At 39.3% G+C, this 17,748-nt stretch overlaps 2 protein-coding genes across 51 annotated transcripts in view; one reads left to right on the top strand and one right to left on the bottom strand.

The window, feature by feature from the left end:
• EPB41L2 (erythrocyte membrane protein band 4.1 like 2) overlaps positions 1-13,318 on the top strand; it is a 231,988-nt gene extending 218,670 nt beyond the window's left edge. For 48 of the 50 annotated variants that reach the window (XM_031011901.3, XM_019029535.3, XM_031011909.2 and 45 more), the window contains one exon: positions 4,014-5,266. The gene's annotated coding sequence lies outside the window, so the exon portion shown is untranslated. Of the gene's footprint in view, positions 1-4,013; positions 5,267-12,936 lie in introns of those variants that run through there. The other 2 variants (XM_063707865.1, XM_055391682.1) reach the window with 2 other exon arrangements.
• SMLR1 (small leucine rich protein 1) lies at positions 7,484-17,277 on the bottom strand. The gene is made up of 2 exons (XM_004044675.5): positions 17,032-17,277; positions 7,484-9,746 (listed from the first exon to the last, which is right to left on the bottom strand). The coding sequence occupies exons 1-2, from the start codon at positions 17,267-17,269 to the stop codon at positions 9,661-9,663; spliced, it is 324 nt and encodes a 107-aa protein (XP_004044723.2). The 5' UTR covers positions 17,270-17,277; the 3' UTR covers positions 7,484-9,660.
• Between the last annotated feature and the right edge of the window lie 471 nt (positions 17,278-17,748).

Raw genomic sequence — 17,748 nt, 5'->3', positions numbered from 1 at the left:
CCATAAAGTATCATATTTAAAATTTAATTTTACACCTGAGTGCACAGAGTTCATTTTTGCTTAGGAAATGCAGTGTCTTAAGACAGTCTTGCTCTGTGGCCAGGCTGGAGTACAGTGGCCGATCCCAGCTTGCGCAACCTTCGACTCCCAGCTTCAAGTGATTCTCCTGCCTCAGCCTCCTGAGTAGCTGGGACTACAGGTGCCCACCACCATGCCCAGCTAATTTTTTTTTGTATTTTTAGTAGAGACGGGGTTTCACCATGTGAAACCCCTGACCTCGTGATCTGCCTGCCTCAGCCTCCCAAAATGCTGGGATTACAGGCATCAGCCACCATGCCCAGCCTTAAGTAAATATTTCATTCCCATTTTATTATGTTATTGCTTTGTGGTAATTGAATGTTCATTAATCTGAAGAAATGTTGTTTTCTTGTATTATTTGCATTGTTGTATTATCTGGGGGAAAACCACATTTTTGCATTTTTATTGGGACTTCTCTCTAGATGAGTGCTGTACCACTTAAAGGCAGCATTGCCAGCATTTTCTGTCAAATGCTTTTTGAAATCAGTTTACTGAGTCAATTTCTGGAGTAGAGCACTCAAGATTGAGATCAATACATGAGCCCTTTGTCTCTAGAAACTCAAAGATTGTGCTTTTCAGGCAAGATCATAGAACTTCTATGTATGGACTTTTTTCACCACTGCTCATTGGGTGCACTGAGAGGGATAAATAACTCTCTGATCGCTCTGTGAGTGCTTAAGACAAGGCACGCAACCAACATATATCCTTGAAGAACTTGAACATAGAATTACTCCTGTGATTAGATGAAATTGAGCCACATTGATCTATTCTCACATTGGCCAAAAGAGGGGGACATAGACTAAGGAATGTGACTATAGTAGTTAGAATGTTTACTGACATTGTATAGGCCAGGGTGGAACAGTGACACTTGGAAACAGAACAGTGGTATGAATGCTTTTATTTTTGTTGACTTCACCACAATTCTAATACATAAAGTATAAACCATATGCTTAACAGCTATGATCTTACCCAAACTCAGGATGAACCTGTGATAGTGTAAAAGTGAAAGCAGGTTGAATTAATGTCTATAATTAATGCCTGCCAATTTGTATTGACAAAGATGCCCAGACTTCTATGAATATGAGTAGAATTCAAGCTTAGAGAAAGAAAAGAATGTTCTTGAAACTTTTACAGCTTTTACATGAAGAGCCATTGCCTAGTTTTCAGTTTGGTTGGAATATGTAATGAATCATTTAGTCCCAAATTCTAGCCTGTAAAAAATTGTCAGATATTAAGTTTATTTCTCACAGACACCTGCCAGAGGACAGAAGAGTACAATATTTCTGATGCTTATGTAGCAGTGACATTGGTGATTCTATCTTTATATTTTCTCTTTTCTAGCTCAAAAGCTAACTGTTTAGTACTTAGGAACGTATTTCTACATGTGTTTAAGTGCAAGAAACAGTCAAAAAAGATAAGTGGATATGTAAATAAAGTCTTCGTACAATAAGTTTCTTCTTGTTCATCTACGCCAATAAGGAACTGGGATGTTTTGACACAATATCTAACTCAGAGTTAAAGTTGATTTACTGATTTTTAAAGAATGAGAAAATAAATAAGTTTTAACATTAAAATGGCAATAAAATGATTCTGAAAGCTGTTTGGAATCCTAAGAGCACATGAAGGTTATCATTTATAATATTCATTACCAGAAAAAAAGTTTATTAATGGAAATAAATTACATTTTGAGTTTATTTGGGTAACTATGTCTTTTTCTCTATATTTAGCTCAGTAAATGTTGAAGTTTTTTGAGATCAAGATCCCTTCAATTCCAACATATACTTAGTTTCCTGTAATAACTTTGAAACAAGTTTAATTTTAGCTTTTCTTTACAAATTTATGACTCATTACAAAGTGAAATTTTTATTTTTGATGAAAACAGATGCAAAGCAATAAAGTGACATAGGGCCTAGAGAAAATGGAGACTAGAATCCTAAACATTGTTCTCTCTGTAGGTTTTCAGGCCCTGATAACGTCAGGGGTTTGTTTTTTTAATAACATAAACTAGGCAAAATGGCAGCTGTGTTCAACAAATGATGCATATTTACTAAACAAAGCAAATGGAAATACCAGCTCTGAAGGAACAAGAACAGGTTCCATGACTGAAGGTGTCCTATAACTGCCAAATCCAATTTGATTGGTAGTTGTATCCATTTCCCTTCATCATCCCCCACATTTCTTTTCATAATTACTAACCTAAAAAAAGACTTTCTATTTTCTCCATTGATATTTTTCCCCCAGCCTAGAATCAAACAGAAGTACTAATGAGTAATGAAATAGCCTAAGGCAGACAACAGGGTAGAAAACAATGAAGTTGATTAATCAATCTGTCCTGAATAATCAAGAGGCTCTAATATTATCTGTGATAAATCTAAATGGTAGGAACTTTTTTCATTAAAGCAAGACTTAATTTTACCTAACCAAAAGAGTGTACATTCTAATTGACTTTGGGAGCAGTTTGTCTCTTGGAAAAGATGTTAATTACCACTCTGCACTGTCCTTTGTGATTACCTATCATTTGCCAAAACTTCCAACCAAGTTCAAATATAAAATGAAACAATTGCCACCTTAAAACCTGTTTCACTTTCAGGGCCATTGCACCATCATGGGTTTTTTAAAAAGTCTTCTCCACTTACCTTTGATTGTGGACTTCTGCAAGACTCTGTGGCTTTCATTTATTCCTATGCTCACATGAGACTTAGTTCTATCTGTTGGTTTCACTTATCCCTTGTTCTGATGCCCAAATCTATATCCCTAGGTCTAATGCTTCACCCAGGCTGTAAGCCTTCATTCTCTCCTTTTTTTGAGGTCCCAGACTCCAAACCTTATCATCCTGTCTTATACCTATTTCTTAACCACCACACTGATTATTCTTCTTAGTGGTGCCTCTCAAATTTCTCTCCCACCTGATTTCTGTGGTGACCACTCAAGTCTGGGTCCTGGCCATCTGGCAGGAATGCCTGACATTTGTCATCTTCCTCATCCAGCTGGACTCCTGCAGTGGTCTCCTGACTGTTGTTCCTGCCTCTACTCCTTGCCAGCTTCAGCTTATTCATCACACTGAAGCCACAGCAGTGTTTTCAAAACGTAAATCACACCATGACAAACCCTTCCTCAAAACCAAAGAAGAAACGATCCCAACCTCCTTTCCTGGGCTTATCATGCCCTGCATGACTGGCCAACCCCAGGTTCTTTGACCTGTCTTTTATCTCTCCGTGGCTCTTGCACTCTGCCCTGGACCATTGCAGTAGATTGCCAACTGGTCTTTTCGTCCAAATGTTTTTTCTTAATTCATTTTTTTTTTTTGGTCAATTAGATCAAGCTGGTACTTCTCAGTCTATTAAAGAATAGACCTAATATTTTGTACCTTTATTTACTACTCGCTATACCAATGCTCAACTTTAGTAATGTCCATTTCTTCACCGTCCTATTCCTTCCATTCATTTCTGCCTCCTCCCCCAACATACATCTTACTGTCATAATACTGTGTACTTCTTCACCTCCATGCCTCTTTCCTCATTGTGTTTTTCCACCTGAAGCACCATTTCCATTCGTTTTAGCACAAAGAAAATAGACTTTGACTTTCCCTTTTCCTGAGTATAGCTTTAAAACCTACCTTGGCTTCTGTCTTTAAATTCTTACATATGAATTGTCTCTGTTTTATGCTAATAAATTCTTTTGCAGTGAACTCTTATTTGCCAGTTGCTTCTAGCGTACTTGTCAATTCCCCAGGTATTTTAAGGCCCTCGAGAGTGGAATAGTGTCTCATGCTTGTCTTCTGGTAAACATACTATTTACTGTAAGACTAGGCAGACAGTAACTGTTGATTACTTGATTGAAAACTTGATGAATGTTACTTAACATTTTTTTCAAGCCTGTGTTTTTGGAATATTTAAGCCTTCTGTTTTTTTTTGTTTTTTTTTTTTCTCTTCTAGAAAGTCATTTTTTTAAACAACACTCAACTTTGTGAACCCCTGAAGATTTTTTGACCGTTCCAAGTCTTAATGCCACACCACTATTCCAGCGAATTTATGCTACAACTGGTAACAATGACCAGAAGCCTGAAGAATTAAAATGCCAACACCAAACCTTTCCTTACCAGCTCTGGTCTATATTGCTCCCATGCATTTAATATATTATTTTGTTTTATAACCACTTCTAAATATTCTCGGTTCTTTCTTTTTGTTGTTGTTAATTAAGGGGTTTTGGTTTTGTTTTCTGTTTACTTTGTGTGCAACTACCTGCTTTTAATGACTCACTTTGATCAAATGACAGTGAACAAAGCCAGCCCAAGCTGGTAAGGTGCTGTTCACTTGAACAGGTGCTGTTGTGCAGAAAGGAAACTCTGTGACTAATTTAGATAGTGGCTTTCCTTCTTCTGGATTCTTTTCATTGAATTCTCACAGTAAATATTTACGAAGTTTTCAAATTGCAGCAAATATACTGTATGAGAAAATATTAATACAGATTAAAAGCATTTCTTACATCTTGAAAATTTTCTAATATTTGAGAATTTCACAGGGATGTTTTTTATATTGGACCCCTTTGACCTTCCAGTCCTGTGACTTTCTACTTTTAGTAGAGAGTCAGAATCTCTGGACTGGAGAATAATGAAGAAGTTCACTGACTGTGCACTGTGCTTAGAGACCCTGCCGCACCACAGTGCCAATGCTTGTCAGACACATGCCCTTCGGCAGCATTCCAGAACAGGAGGGAAGAGAAAGAGAAAACTTTCTTCCCTTCTACTAAACGATTCAGGCAGCTTAAAACCTTAGTGCTTTCTTTCTTAACATACCCAAATTTCAATTCTTTCCATTATTTGAACACTTGGGTAGAACTCTTGCTTTGTATTAAACCTCCTTGTCTACACATGTAAAACTGACCTTTTGTTATTGAGCAGGCCTATCTCTTTCAGATAGTTTTATGATTCACACAGGTTTGAGGATGCTGGGGAGAGGGGGAGGGGGCTGTGGTGGTGTTCTGTTGGTTACAAGAAAGTTATACCATTTAAAGCTGGCACCAGAGACCTGATAGGGACTTATTAACTATATTGAACATTTTTTCCTTTGCCTTTGACCCTATGTATAGTTACGATGCCAGATTAGATTTATAGCAGCTTCAAGTTGTATTAAATGATATTTTGCTTCCTGTAATACTGTTATAAAATAAAGTTTGTTTATTCTCTAAACTTGTCACTTCTCTTTTTCTAAAGGTTTAAAAAAACAAACTTGAGTGATATTTTTCATCAGAAGTCTTAGTATTTTGTGAAAAGTAGCATTTCAAAATCTGTTTTCAGCTCTTCTGTAATTTGATGATGCTGCCAACATCACTATTTGAAACGGTGAAAGCGACGTTGAAAGTTTGTACATCTAATGTTGAGAGTGCCAGATTCCTTCTGCCTGGTTACATAATCCATTCCAGCTTTTACGAATTCTCCGAGGGATATTTTTGCTTGTTTTCTTTGTGCATTTTTCATTTTGTTTTCAGGAAATATTTTAGCTGTACCATCTGAATCTTGCTCCTCTGCTTCATGTCCTTCTTTACTTTGTGTCCACTGGCCCTCTGTATATCAGGCAAACTAGGCCACTGAGGGGCTGCATCCCAGTCTGATTGGGATGCTTTCTCGTGAAACTTTTATCGGGGCACACCAGGTTATGGTGTTATTATAGAGCAAATAACCAACAGGGTACATTTCTTGTAAAGTGTTATATAGAATTTTTTTCTCTAGTCATTTAAAGTAAGTACATTAAATACAATTTGCATAACTGTCGTCTTTGAGATCTGTTTCCACTAAATTATCTCTCGCCTTGTGAAAGGCCTTTCTCACTTTCTCTATAATTATTACAAAAACAACAACTCCCTGGAGAATCCGATTCAGCAAGCCAAGCCTTAGAAATATTGTGGAACCAAATGTGATTTTGCAAATGTATGCCTCATCAGAAAGTTTGTATAACACTCACATTGAAATCATAGGTTGAGCTTCCCTGGGTGTTTTGAAGACCATATTTGCAGTGACAGGAAGAAAGTTTGTCTTCACAGGTCCCATGGACTAAGAAATGTGGTGTGCGGGGATTAGGGCTCAGTTTTATTCAGCTGAGACAGCAAGAACAGGGTTTAGGGTCCTGGGGGCATTGAGAGAATCTATGGGAATTAATACCCACAGAGCCACTTGAAACAATGTTGATAATTATTCCCACCTGTAGCTACAGGAGCAAGGCTGTCTTTTAAAAAAAAATATTTTGTATTATAAAGTATTTCTCTGGCTGTTATAATCTCATCTGGTAAATTGGGCTAAATGATAGAATAAATACACAAGTAGATCAAACAAGGTTTTGGAAATTGTATTTGAAAAATTTGAAAAGTGGAAAGAATATTTTTAAATCCCCAATCTGTCTGATGGTAATTATACACTGGATGGTATTTTTGAATACATGTTTTCTGCTGTCTTCTGCTTGTCACTCACATGTTAGACTGTATGTCATTGAATACATTGTGATAAATTCAGAGGCCTCTTCTGACTGGCACACCAATTACAAAGTCAGAAAGTAAGAATCTTGTGAGCATGCTTTGAAAATTCTAACAACTTTTTGATAAATAGAAATCAGAAAATTTATTTTCAAAATGTGCTTAATGTCATGAATTCTGAGAGTTATCAGAGTTCTGAATTTTGATGGTTATCAGAGTTGTGAACTCTGATTTCTGATATTCAGTCTTGCCAAAGAACTTGAGATTTCACCAAAAAGCTGTTCTTATTGTCTAGGAGTGTTTACCTCTTCTGAATTTTCCAATCGCTAAATTATGTCTGGAAAATTCTGGAGGCTGTTACTTGGCCAGATTATTTTTAAAAAACTTTTGCAAATAACATTTCAGAAAACATAATATGGGCACTTTCTTGCCCAAATTTCTGTTTTTCAGCTAGGTTTAGGATGTGGAGCAGTCATGGACCTGCAGTTTCCCAACACCAAATTGCCAAATTACCAACATGATTATCAAGAGAGATGAAAAGATAATATTTACAGCTTTGAGTTCATTCTGTTAAATTTTTAGGTGGTCACAGTGGGTCACGCCTGTAATCCCAGCATTTTGGGAGGTAGAGGCAGGAGTATAGCTTGAGGCCAGGAATTCAAGAATAGCATGGTCAAACTACTGAGACCCTGTATCTACCAAAAACAAAAAACAAAACAAAAAAAACCCAAGTGAGGCTGTGCACTCCTGTCCTGTAGCCAGAGGCTGAGGTAGTAGGATCGTTTGAGCCCCAAGAGTTTGAGGTTTCAGTGAGCTATGATTGCACAACTTCACCGCAGCCTGAGTGACATAGCAAGACTTGTCTCCAAAATAATATATATATTTACATATGTTTTTTGGTAAATTTATTGAATAATAAATAATGACAATGTGACAGAAATTAAAGCACCTATTAAAGTGTTTTATTGAAGGTCTCCAGTTGGAGAAACATTATCCCTATTGGTGAACCGTTTCAGATACTATAGCATTTGGAATAAGATTAGGAACTGTTGTAGTGAGACCATTTAGGGTTGTGGGAGCATTTCTGGCCCCTGGTGAAAGGCCTTGGAGCATAGGATGCAGCTGAATGTAGGGTAATATAGGGAGACTGCCGACTTGATCTAGGTGGAGGCCAAGACAGCAGGAATGCAAAGGACCGAAGCAATTCAGGACTGAATGAGATCTTAAACTGGACCTATGAGAATGAGAAGTGCAAAGGCCTGACTGTGCAGCTGCTTGGTAAAGCTGTGCTGGATAAAGGAGTTGACAAATTCGTTAGCAGTGCCTTCAGGCAGATGATAAACCCTTGGGACTTGTTCCTTCATGGGAAAATGAACATGTTTCTGCCCCTCTCTACATATAAAAAACATTCATAAATCTAGTCAGTTTCATTGGAGATTCTCTGCTCTCATTGGATGGCAGAAAAGAAACAGGCCTTGTTCTAAAGTACTTGGTAGTGCTTGGTGCTGAAAACATGTCTATATAGAGCTCATCTGTTATCACAATAGCTGAGATGGTGGACCAGCACCCACCAGAGCCGGAACTGGCCTTCTGAAGTGCCCATTATTGGATGAAGATGGAGCAAACCTTGATAGCTGAGCCACAAATGTGGCTGGCAGCTGCCTGAGATAGGAATACGATCTGTCCTTTCACACTTTCTGTTAAAGAAAGCATTTTTACATAAGCTGATTTCCACCAGGGGCTAAAAAGAGATCTCTCCCAAAACTGAAAGAATATTGTTATTCCTTCCATATGGCAAGAACACTGTTACTCTGAATTAGTTCAGTCTGAAAACCCCGGCAGACATTTTCATTGTAATCAAGTGCAGTAAAATGCAGAAGTGAGTGTCTTTATTCTAGCAATAAGTTTTATATTATGCAAGAAGTGCAAGTGGAAACTACTCACGGAATGGGTGTCAAGAATTTTAGGGTGGGGCTGAGGGGAAGAAGTAAAAACCCAGCACTGATGGTATATTTTTGCTTTGGGTCATCCACACAACCTTTTGTATGACTGTAAGCCACTACTGAAACAGGTGCATTTCTTACAGGTGACCACATTCATTATGTTTTATAAAGTGGATCACTCAGCCTGTTAATGTCCTGCACAAAGATTGGAATGTAACCAGTCTTACACTTAGAATGCATTGAACATCTTTGATTTATGTTAACTGGAAGAATGTGGGGAGCACAACAGTAACCACAGTCTAGTTTAACTACCCCTAGAATTAAGTTTCTTTTCAATTACCTGTGTTGTCTCTTTGGGGCTCCCACTGAAAAAGAAGAACTGTAGTGAAATGTTGACTTATCCGCATAGTTAGATATAGCTCCCTGTATTTTGATATTACAGGCAAAGACTTGTATTCTCCTCAGGAATTATGTGAACATTCTGTCCTTTCCTTTTCCCATTACCAAATTGCCAACATTTCCAGGTCGCATCAGGCTGAAAGCTACATTTGTGGGTGATCCATACCTAGTGTGGGGATACTCCACTTGTTTTGTGCATATTTGTGACAGTAATGATTTGTGAAAGCAATCAGGAAAAGGAGAGAAGCAAAGTCAGGTCCAAAAATGATACCTGAACTGTGTCACTTAAGAGTTGCTGAACTGCAAGAAGAATGTGGAAATATTCTTGCATATGGAATCTACTGAGCTCTCTCCAAGGCATTCATCTTTTGCTATTCATTGGATCTCTACCAAGGTTTCTTCACCTCTAAAATCGGAATAATAGGGGTTCCTATGGGATTATGTAGTAAGATGCTGCAGAATTTTATTTTTTAAATATGCCGTTTAGAGCAGACACAGTCACAATAAAAGTTAAAAAGTTACAATGTGTCCAGTGTATATACCCAGGAAATCCATTCTTGGTACTTTTCAAGAGCTGCTGTTATACTGAGTCTCTGAGAAGTCCCCTTAGATAATAGCTGCCACTTTTCAGTATGGTTCAGAATGAGTATCTTAGTATTCTTTCTATTTTGCTATGGTTCTAGTTTATCAACCTACTTTATTAGCTGAACTGTTGACCATTGCTTGCTGACCAGTAGAAACTCATTGTGCTTTAGTTATTGGAAAGTCCCCAACTTCACGTCCATTTCATTCTCTGGTACAGGGAAGAGCCATCCTTGGGATTATGTTGGCGATCACAATTCTGGGACAGTTCTTCATTAACTGAAAGGAAAAATATTAGTTAATAATTTGGAGACATCTGAGTGCCATTGGTCATTTAGAGTTCATAAGGGCTGTTGGCCAGCATATCTGACACTGGTGGCCTTGGCGAGTCACGGAAGTCCAGGTCTTCCAAGCAGATCCTATTACAGGATCAATCCTTATCTCCTCAACCACATCCAGTGGAAATGTAAAGGCTTCTTTCTAAAGAATGGCCCTGGTTAGAGCAAACAAACTACCACTGTAATGAGAATTGTTACATGCTAAGTATATTTAGATTTTGTTGATTAAGTTGAAACTCCCACAGCAAGTCACAGTGTCTGCCCCTGCTCATCCCTCCCAAAAATGTGTCTGGGCACTTACAGTCTTTAGACAAGTCAAATTAGTTTTCTCCCTTTTACCTTTTGGTATATTTTACTGATGACTCTATTTCAGCTTTTTGCAACCTGCTCATTCCTTAACCCCTTAATATATAATTTCAGTTAAAGCTACTCTACTAAAATATTAAAACTCACCGTGACATCGAATTACTGAATCTAGTGACATTTTCCAATCCCTAGTTTTCTTCCTCAGTAGCATTTGACACAACCCCTCTCTCTGTCTGCCCCCACCATTCTCCTCCCTTTGGCTTTTATTGTGTGCCACCTGTGTACTTTTATCTGCTCCTTAGCTTCAACTATTATGTCTCTGGCAATAACTAGATTTGATTTTTAGCCCTGAGACGCCTTCTGAGATCCTGACACATATTTGTTGGGATCTTCCTCGTACATCAGAAGACACAGGTCTCTTCCTGAAACCAGGATACACAACTGATCCTGCTTTCACCCTCAAAAGTTTTGTTTTCAGAAGTATAATTAATCAAGCCAGAGACCAGGAGCTTCTAATCTCATGGGAGGTAATAAACATGTTTCTACAAACATGTTTGAACCTGAAAAGCATTTTCTTGAACCTGAAAATGCTCTCTTAGGCTCCCACATAAAGCCCATGCAATTTATCCCTTACTTGATACATTGTATGCCATGTACCCCAGGACACATGCACTTTCCCTGACCAGGCCTCCACAAATGCTTATCATGTTAGTCAGGGAGGGTGCATATGTGTTGGAGAGTGACAAGTCCCTGACAACATGGGCCTCAAGATTTAATAGCCAATACTTATTGAGCACTTGCTCTGTGCCAGGTGCTGTGTGAAGCCGTTTGCAGTCTTTCTCGTTCAATTCTTGTGATGACATGATGAGCTAGTCATCATTATTATTAAATTACTGATGAGCAAACTGGGGCAGAAAGAAATCATGATGAAGTAATTTGCCCAAGATCAGAGAAACTGATGAATTCAGGATTTGATTCCAGGCAATCTGACTTCAGAGACCACACTTTCAGCTACTGAGTCGCACTGACTTTCCGTAGATTATCGCTATTTCAGAGGTATTCCTTGGAGATGGCCCATGGCTTAGACTTTTAACTCACTGAAATATGAGTAATTTATTCCGTTTTATTCTTAATTACCAATGGCTAACTGCACAATAGGGTGCTTTGAATGAGGGACCAGGATACAGATTGTAGAGCTGAAAATGGGTGACCTGAATAATGAGACAGAAAAAAAGTGAACTCTTAAGAGTGGAGAGAGAACTAGAATGGAGAGGCCAAGAGGAAGCTCATCAATCTACAGTGAATCATCTACCCAGTGAATAAAGTGTCTTTGCTAGGCACCATGTGGAGAGTGAGAGAAGTAAAATAATGCCTCCCTAACCTAAAAGAGCTTGCAATTTGGCTGTCATTTCATTTCATTGGGTCTGTTAAGGAGGATGTGCAGAGAGATTCGATAGGCAGTTGGCCTTGAAAACACCCGAGGTCGTGGTTGTGGAAAATCCTGCAAGCAATGCAGTGTGCCCTGTTAGTTCCCAGGTAAAGAAATGTGATTTGACTCAGGCAGATCTTTATGTGGAGGAATCACCATCATCAATAATTATTATGACCCCCGTTATATTAAGAGATTGATCGAATTCTTCAAAGATTTTGTAAAATTTTTGCCTTGTTTAAAACTGTCCCACAATTGGTGGTAAGTTTATCTGTCTGGACCAAAAGGACTCAACAGATAGAACCCCTACTGAGGACTCGATACTCCAGAGGTGGTGCGTCGGTGAAGAGGGGCTATCTCTGGAGCCAGCCAGGGTTCGAATCCTCTTTCTACCACTTTCTGGGTAGGTAACCTTGGGCAATGTACTTAATTATCCCAAGACTATTTTAATAATAGCTACTGTAATGCTATAATGACACAAACAGTGCCTTCTTAGAATTCTCAAGCTAGCAGGATAATAATGACTAACAGTTGTTCAGAACAGGCACTGTTAAGAACCTTATATGTATTACCTCGCTTAATCACCATACCAGTCCTATAGTATGTCCTGCTGTTATTTCTATTTTACAGACCAGGAGGCCGAAGCTTCAAGAGGTTGAGTAGAGTGAGTATGAAGTTCAGTGGAAGATGCCTAGCCAGCCTGTATATCATCAGTACTTTAGTTATTTGTTTTAGGATGTACGTTGCTGAAGGCCAAGAGCTGGTTAACTACCTGACTTTCTTTTTGGGTCCAACTCCGTGCAAAAACATTTAGGCATTTCAGTAGACACGTTTTAAAATTTAATTAAATAATGACTATTTTTGGCCATGTTTGTCATTTTAGACAACAATTTGTTCCTGATCAGGGTGATGGTGTTTTGGGGGTGGGGTGGCCTGGAAGCAGAGGTTTGGGAATCTCAGAACTTAGGGAAATAAGATAATGAAAACTTCCAACCTAGAAGATGCAAAATGTCCATGACAATGGCTGATGCGGGGATTGGCTATGGGAAGTTCATGACACATACTTCCACCCCAAGAGCTACTCCTCAAGGAAATTGACACAGATTGAAGAATGCGGGATGTTAGAGAATTTTCTTTCTTCCTTTGCGAGAAAATTGATGTTCCCTACATACTAATTAAGTTTACATGCACCATTACCTCCTAAGGCTTGAAGTGTGGGGATTAATGTTGAGTGATTACAGTACCTCCACATGCTTTCCGTCACATCTTAAAATGGCTCTCTTGTCTGACAGACCCAGCTGTATGAGACAGGCAAGCTGGTTTTCTGTTTTAGAATGCAGGACTCTGGGGTTCTGCGAACATGCCAGTTAATCTATCAATGTCCCTCTCTTTACAGGAATAAAATAGAAATGATTACATTTGCCATAACCCTGGTTGGAAGATTAACGACATGACATTTGACCATCTGTTGACAGTTTTTTAAGTGGATGCTGCGAAATGGAGATACAAACTGGTGATATTTTATTTCGAGTCCAGTGATCTCATTTGCCCTCAAACTGGAGAGAAGACAGTACTACTTACCCTTAGGAAAATGGTGCCAGAAAGAACTATAATTTTTTCAAAGGTACATGTTCTTAGAGTTTGGGTGGTTTTTCTTCTTAGGAGAAAGACTATTTGGAATTAAAGGGACCAGATCAACCTAAAAACGAAAATATCCATAGTCTATAGTTGGCTGCTAACACTGGAAAATATAATCAAGAATTACTCCAAAAAAAAATAGATGCACTGATTCCATGTGGGAGAGGAGGGAAATACAACCGAAAGATGGTTTGAATATAAACTTCTGGAGGGAATGTATAGTGCAGCTTGCCCATCAGCTGCTACCCTGACCAGGAATCTGTCAAGGACACCATCCAGGGCCCCCACTTTTCTCACCCGGTTTGCTTTGGGCTCAGTCTCAACAGAACAAAAACTGCCATCAGGGAGGACTACTTTGATCCACTCAGCTATGCTGTCCTTCTTACAGAAAAGGGGTCCAGATCCAGACCCCGAGAGAGTTCTTGGATCTTGCACAAGAAAGAATTAAGGGCGAGTTCGTAAAGTGAAAGCAAGTTTATTAAGAAAGTAAAGGAATAAAAGAATGGCTACTCCACAGGCAGAGCAGCCCCGAGGGCTGCTGGTTGCCCATTTTTATGGTTAGTTCTTGATTATATGCTAAACACGGGGGGGATTATTTATGCCACCCCTTTTTAGGCCATGTAGGGTAACTTCCTGACATTGCCAGGGCATTTGTAAACTGTCGTGCTGGTGGGAGTGTAGCAGTAAGGACGACCAGAGGTCACTGTCATCACCATCTTGGTTTTGGTGGGTGGGTTTTGGGTGGCTTCTTTCTGCAACCTATTTTATCAGCAAGGTCTTTATGACCTGTATCTTGTGCTGACCTCTTATCTCATCCTGTGACTTAGAATGCCTCAACTGTCTGGGAATGCAGCCCAGTAGGTCTCAGCCTCATTTTACCTAGCCCCTATTCAAGATGGAGTTGCTCTCGTTAAAATGCCTTTGACATCCTCACTAAGCATCTTCCAGATGGTTGGCAGTAATAGTGTTTCTAGTCATTAGTATTCTTTCCAACAATAAATTTCAGATGGGACCCCCATTGCGTTAAGTAACGGATGCACACATTTTTGTTCTGCCATGGTAAATAGCTCCTTCTGCCTCCTCACTCACTCTTCCTGTAATTCCTACCTGCAGCCTGGAAGCTCTAGGCACACTTCAATTAGAGCAAGCCCAAGTAGGAGACAATGGGGAAAAACCACAGAAAATGGAGGCTCATAACCTGGCTGGGGGTGCCCCTTCTCTGTAGAGGATCCTGCCTCTGGTGAAGTGCTCAGCCCTGACACTGAGGGAAAAGTCCAGGTTATTATTATAGCTCTTTGATCAGACATTTAATGAGGCCAGAGTCAGAAACATACAGATTTGCAGCACCTCCTCTAACTTCTGCTGATTTTGCCAGATGCCTTCTGTGGTTTTCTAGAACTGGGATTATTTTCTCTTAGTCTTAAAAACTCATAGTAAAAATATGTCCCAGTATCTGGGACAGTCCCTGGTATATGATAGACTAACAAATATTCGTTGAATAAATGAATGAGAATTATCGCTATCCAGAATATGACATAAGTTTGGAGTAAGCTTTAAAGTTGGTGTAATGACTCTACCCAGTGAGCATGGACCCTCATCGTGTGAGGCTGACATGCTTGCTTTCCCTTGGGTTAGATTCTATGCTACAAAAATAAAGGCTCTGAGATGGAAGGGACAGACTTACAGTTGTGGGCAAGTCTAGAAGTCAAGAAAAGCTCAGTAGCATGTCAGAATTTGGAATGAAGAAAGGGGAAGGAAGTGTGAAGAAACAAGAGGTTATTGGGAGTCTCTGCTCCCTTTACTCAAATCCTTCAGAAATAGTTTCAATTGTATTGAGTTACAAACTTAAGGTAGTAACTTTTGTCTGAGACTTGATCTCTAGATAACTTGCACGGGCAGGGATGTGCTGAAGATAGGAGGGCATCAGCGTGTAATCATCACAGAGATGTACACACATGGAACACTTCCTCTGGGGCTGGCACTTGGACTGCGTTTCCCCTGCATCAGCCCCTGTGATACCAGGCCATACCCTGCACGTTGACTTTTCCAGGGTATTCTAAAGCAATGTGATTCATACATTTATACCTCAGAATTATCTAAATAAAATACCATAGACCCATTTACATGTTACATATTACAGATGTTTTTCCAGGAATGAGTAAAACTATAAAACAGATTCACCCTGTTTTTGCAGAGTCTATCCCAAATACCAGATGTCCCACTGAATTAACTGGCCTGTAATAGCTGCGAAGTAGAGGCCAATAAGGGATCTTGATATCCATGAGGCTATCTAGACCTGTACTTGCTGCAGTTTTTGAAATACTGAAAATTTCAGCCAGCCAGAGATGAAACTTGGAAACTACAGGAAGTCTCCAAGTCCCCGATGATGACATCAGAATCGTTTTATTGTCCCTGGGACTTTCAATGTCAATGGGAGGCTGAGATGCAGTGAGTGTTACTGATGGGAATCTTTGCAACAACTCTGAAAAATGTTTCGACTTGGAAGACACTGAAGGGAAGCCATGGTTAGGGTCTTGGGGATTTCTTATTTTCTCTTCCTTTTTGGAGGCTACTTCCGGGGTTCAGTGGTAATGAATGTCTGGGTGACAAGAGCATCCAACAGACTGGTCTTAGGGCAGTGGAGGATAAACTGACTTAACAAAGAAAAGGATTTATCACATGAATATTATAGAGTGAGGCAGAATATGGCTTGACCACTCAACAAAAGGGCCGTTCATAAAAATGAGACACACAAAAAATGAAAGGCTAGGGGGATATTTGAGTAAGTTGTGATGAAAAACTTGATTCCATGACATACTGTCTATGTCTCCTAGGATTTCTTTATGTTCCAAATCTCATCTTAGGAAGAAATATCCCTCTTTGTACTTCTGTTAGGTTATATATTATAGCATTAGTGATTTAAGATTACCACAAAAGCTTGGCAAGTCCAAGAAATGCCTTCATGTATGTTATTACATAAACAGATGTTCAAAGAGGAGGGGTTTTCAAATTTGTTTTAATATGACACTATCTAAATTAAGAAATATGACTGGTCTTTGTTGGTTTTGCTAAAATAGTTATTAACCTTGATGATATTAATCTCATGTGTACTTGGCACAGTATTAACACATAGTCTATCTAGTTACAGCCCAGTTTCATTAATTTTAATTATAGCAGAATAAACAGTGTCAATCCAAGACCCAAATGTCCATTCCAAATCACCTTAAGCTTCCTGAGTTATTTGGTTTGGTTTGGTTTTTTCCATCTTAAGACTATAATTCCATGGAACGTTTACACCAAGGTCAAGTATTTATCTATCAGGGCTTTACATTTACAAAGACTGTGACAGCAGAATATTTGGAACATTCCCTGACCAGAAGTTCAGTGGATGAGAAAGTTGTGTGTGTGCACACACATGGGCGCATACACACGCACGGACATGCACACACATGGCCACATAAACACATCTGTCATGTAAAGAAGGCAGACCATGAACAATGTTTTCACATATGTGACTCTATTGCCTTGAGAGAGAGAGACAAGCAACCATATGTCAAAATTGCTGATTCACAGTATGTCTGTGAGGTGCTACACGTGAGGGCCCCCTACAGCAGGCCTTCACATCTCAGCACAAGATCCACACAGTGGAAAGGATCAAACTTGGCCAAATTGATCAAGGAACTTGAGAGAACACTGATTGAGAAGTACCTACAAAATATATATATATATATATATATATATATATATATATATGTTTCTCCTGGCCAGAAAACACTGACGGTGCATCGGTATATTTCAAGATGTGCTGTGGGAAAGGACGCCCAAGTTCTTCCTTGTGTGGCCTCACACTTACCCTCAATCAGTTTGATCCTGAAGTAGGCGATGAGGAGGAACAGCAGCAAAGTCACGGGGAGGAAGACCCCAAAGAACAGGAACCAGCCAGGGAGCTCCCTCATGAAAGCTGACAGCACAGAGCTCATTGCCAACCACATAGACCCCACGGGGACCATAGGAGTCACACTCAGGACCAGGGCAGCTTTCCTCTGAGTCTGTACTTGTTTTCTTCTGGGGCTCCGGCCTTTGCTCAGCATGTCTCAGTGGAACTTTTTGTGGACTTTGCTCTATTTAAATAGTCTGATGAATGCTGATAGGATTGCTGGCAGGTTACTCTGTAACTCAGCTACTAATTGTAGAGGAATTGAAAGGTCCATCTTCCAAGCTCTTTCAGAGATAAGTATGTATCTGGCAGGGGGGGAATGACCCTGGGAAGCTGAGTTTTTTTGTGATAAGTTTATTTGGAATGAAAATTACCCGACCAAGCAAAACTTGTTGTTATATATATTCTTTCTATATATTCTCAGACATAGAAGAGTTTTCCCTGTATTTCCTAAATTTTAGAGTTAAAAATTTCTTAATAGTTATGCCACTGTACCTAAGTACTTATGTCTAGAAAAAAGTGAATGTTCCTTTATACATAGTTGATACAATTAATACCAAGGAAAGAGAAACAAGGCTTTTCCCACAAGTAGAAATTCTTCCTCATATATCCTACTCAGAATACTTCTCTGAG

The sequence above is a fragment of the Gorilla gorilla genome, chromosome 5, assembly GCF_029281585.2.
Source record: "Gorilla gorilla gorilla isolate KB3781 chromosome 5, NHGRI_mGorGor1-v2.1_pri, whole genome shotgun sequence".
Lineage (NCBI taxonomy): Eukaryota > Metazoa > Chordata > Mammalia > Primates > Hominidae > Gorilla > Gorilla gorilla.
Note: the sequence above shows the minus strand (reverse complement) of the source record. Positions and strands in the feature narration are given on the sequence as shown.

Excerpts from the sequence above, each read along its gene's own strand:
- SMLR1 (XM_004044675.5), bottom strand. The coding sequence starts at position 17,269 with ATGCTGAGCAAAGGCCGGAGCCCCAGAAGAAAACAAGTACAGACTCAG. Across the intron at positions 9,747-17,031 it reads CAGGATCAAACTGATTGAGG|TTAATGAAGAACTGTCCCAG; the intron begins GTAAGTGTGAGG and ends TTTTCCTTTCAG.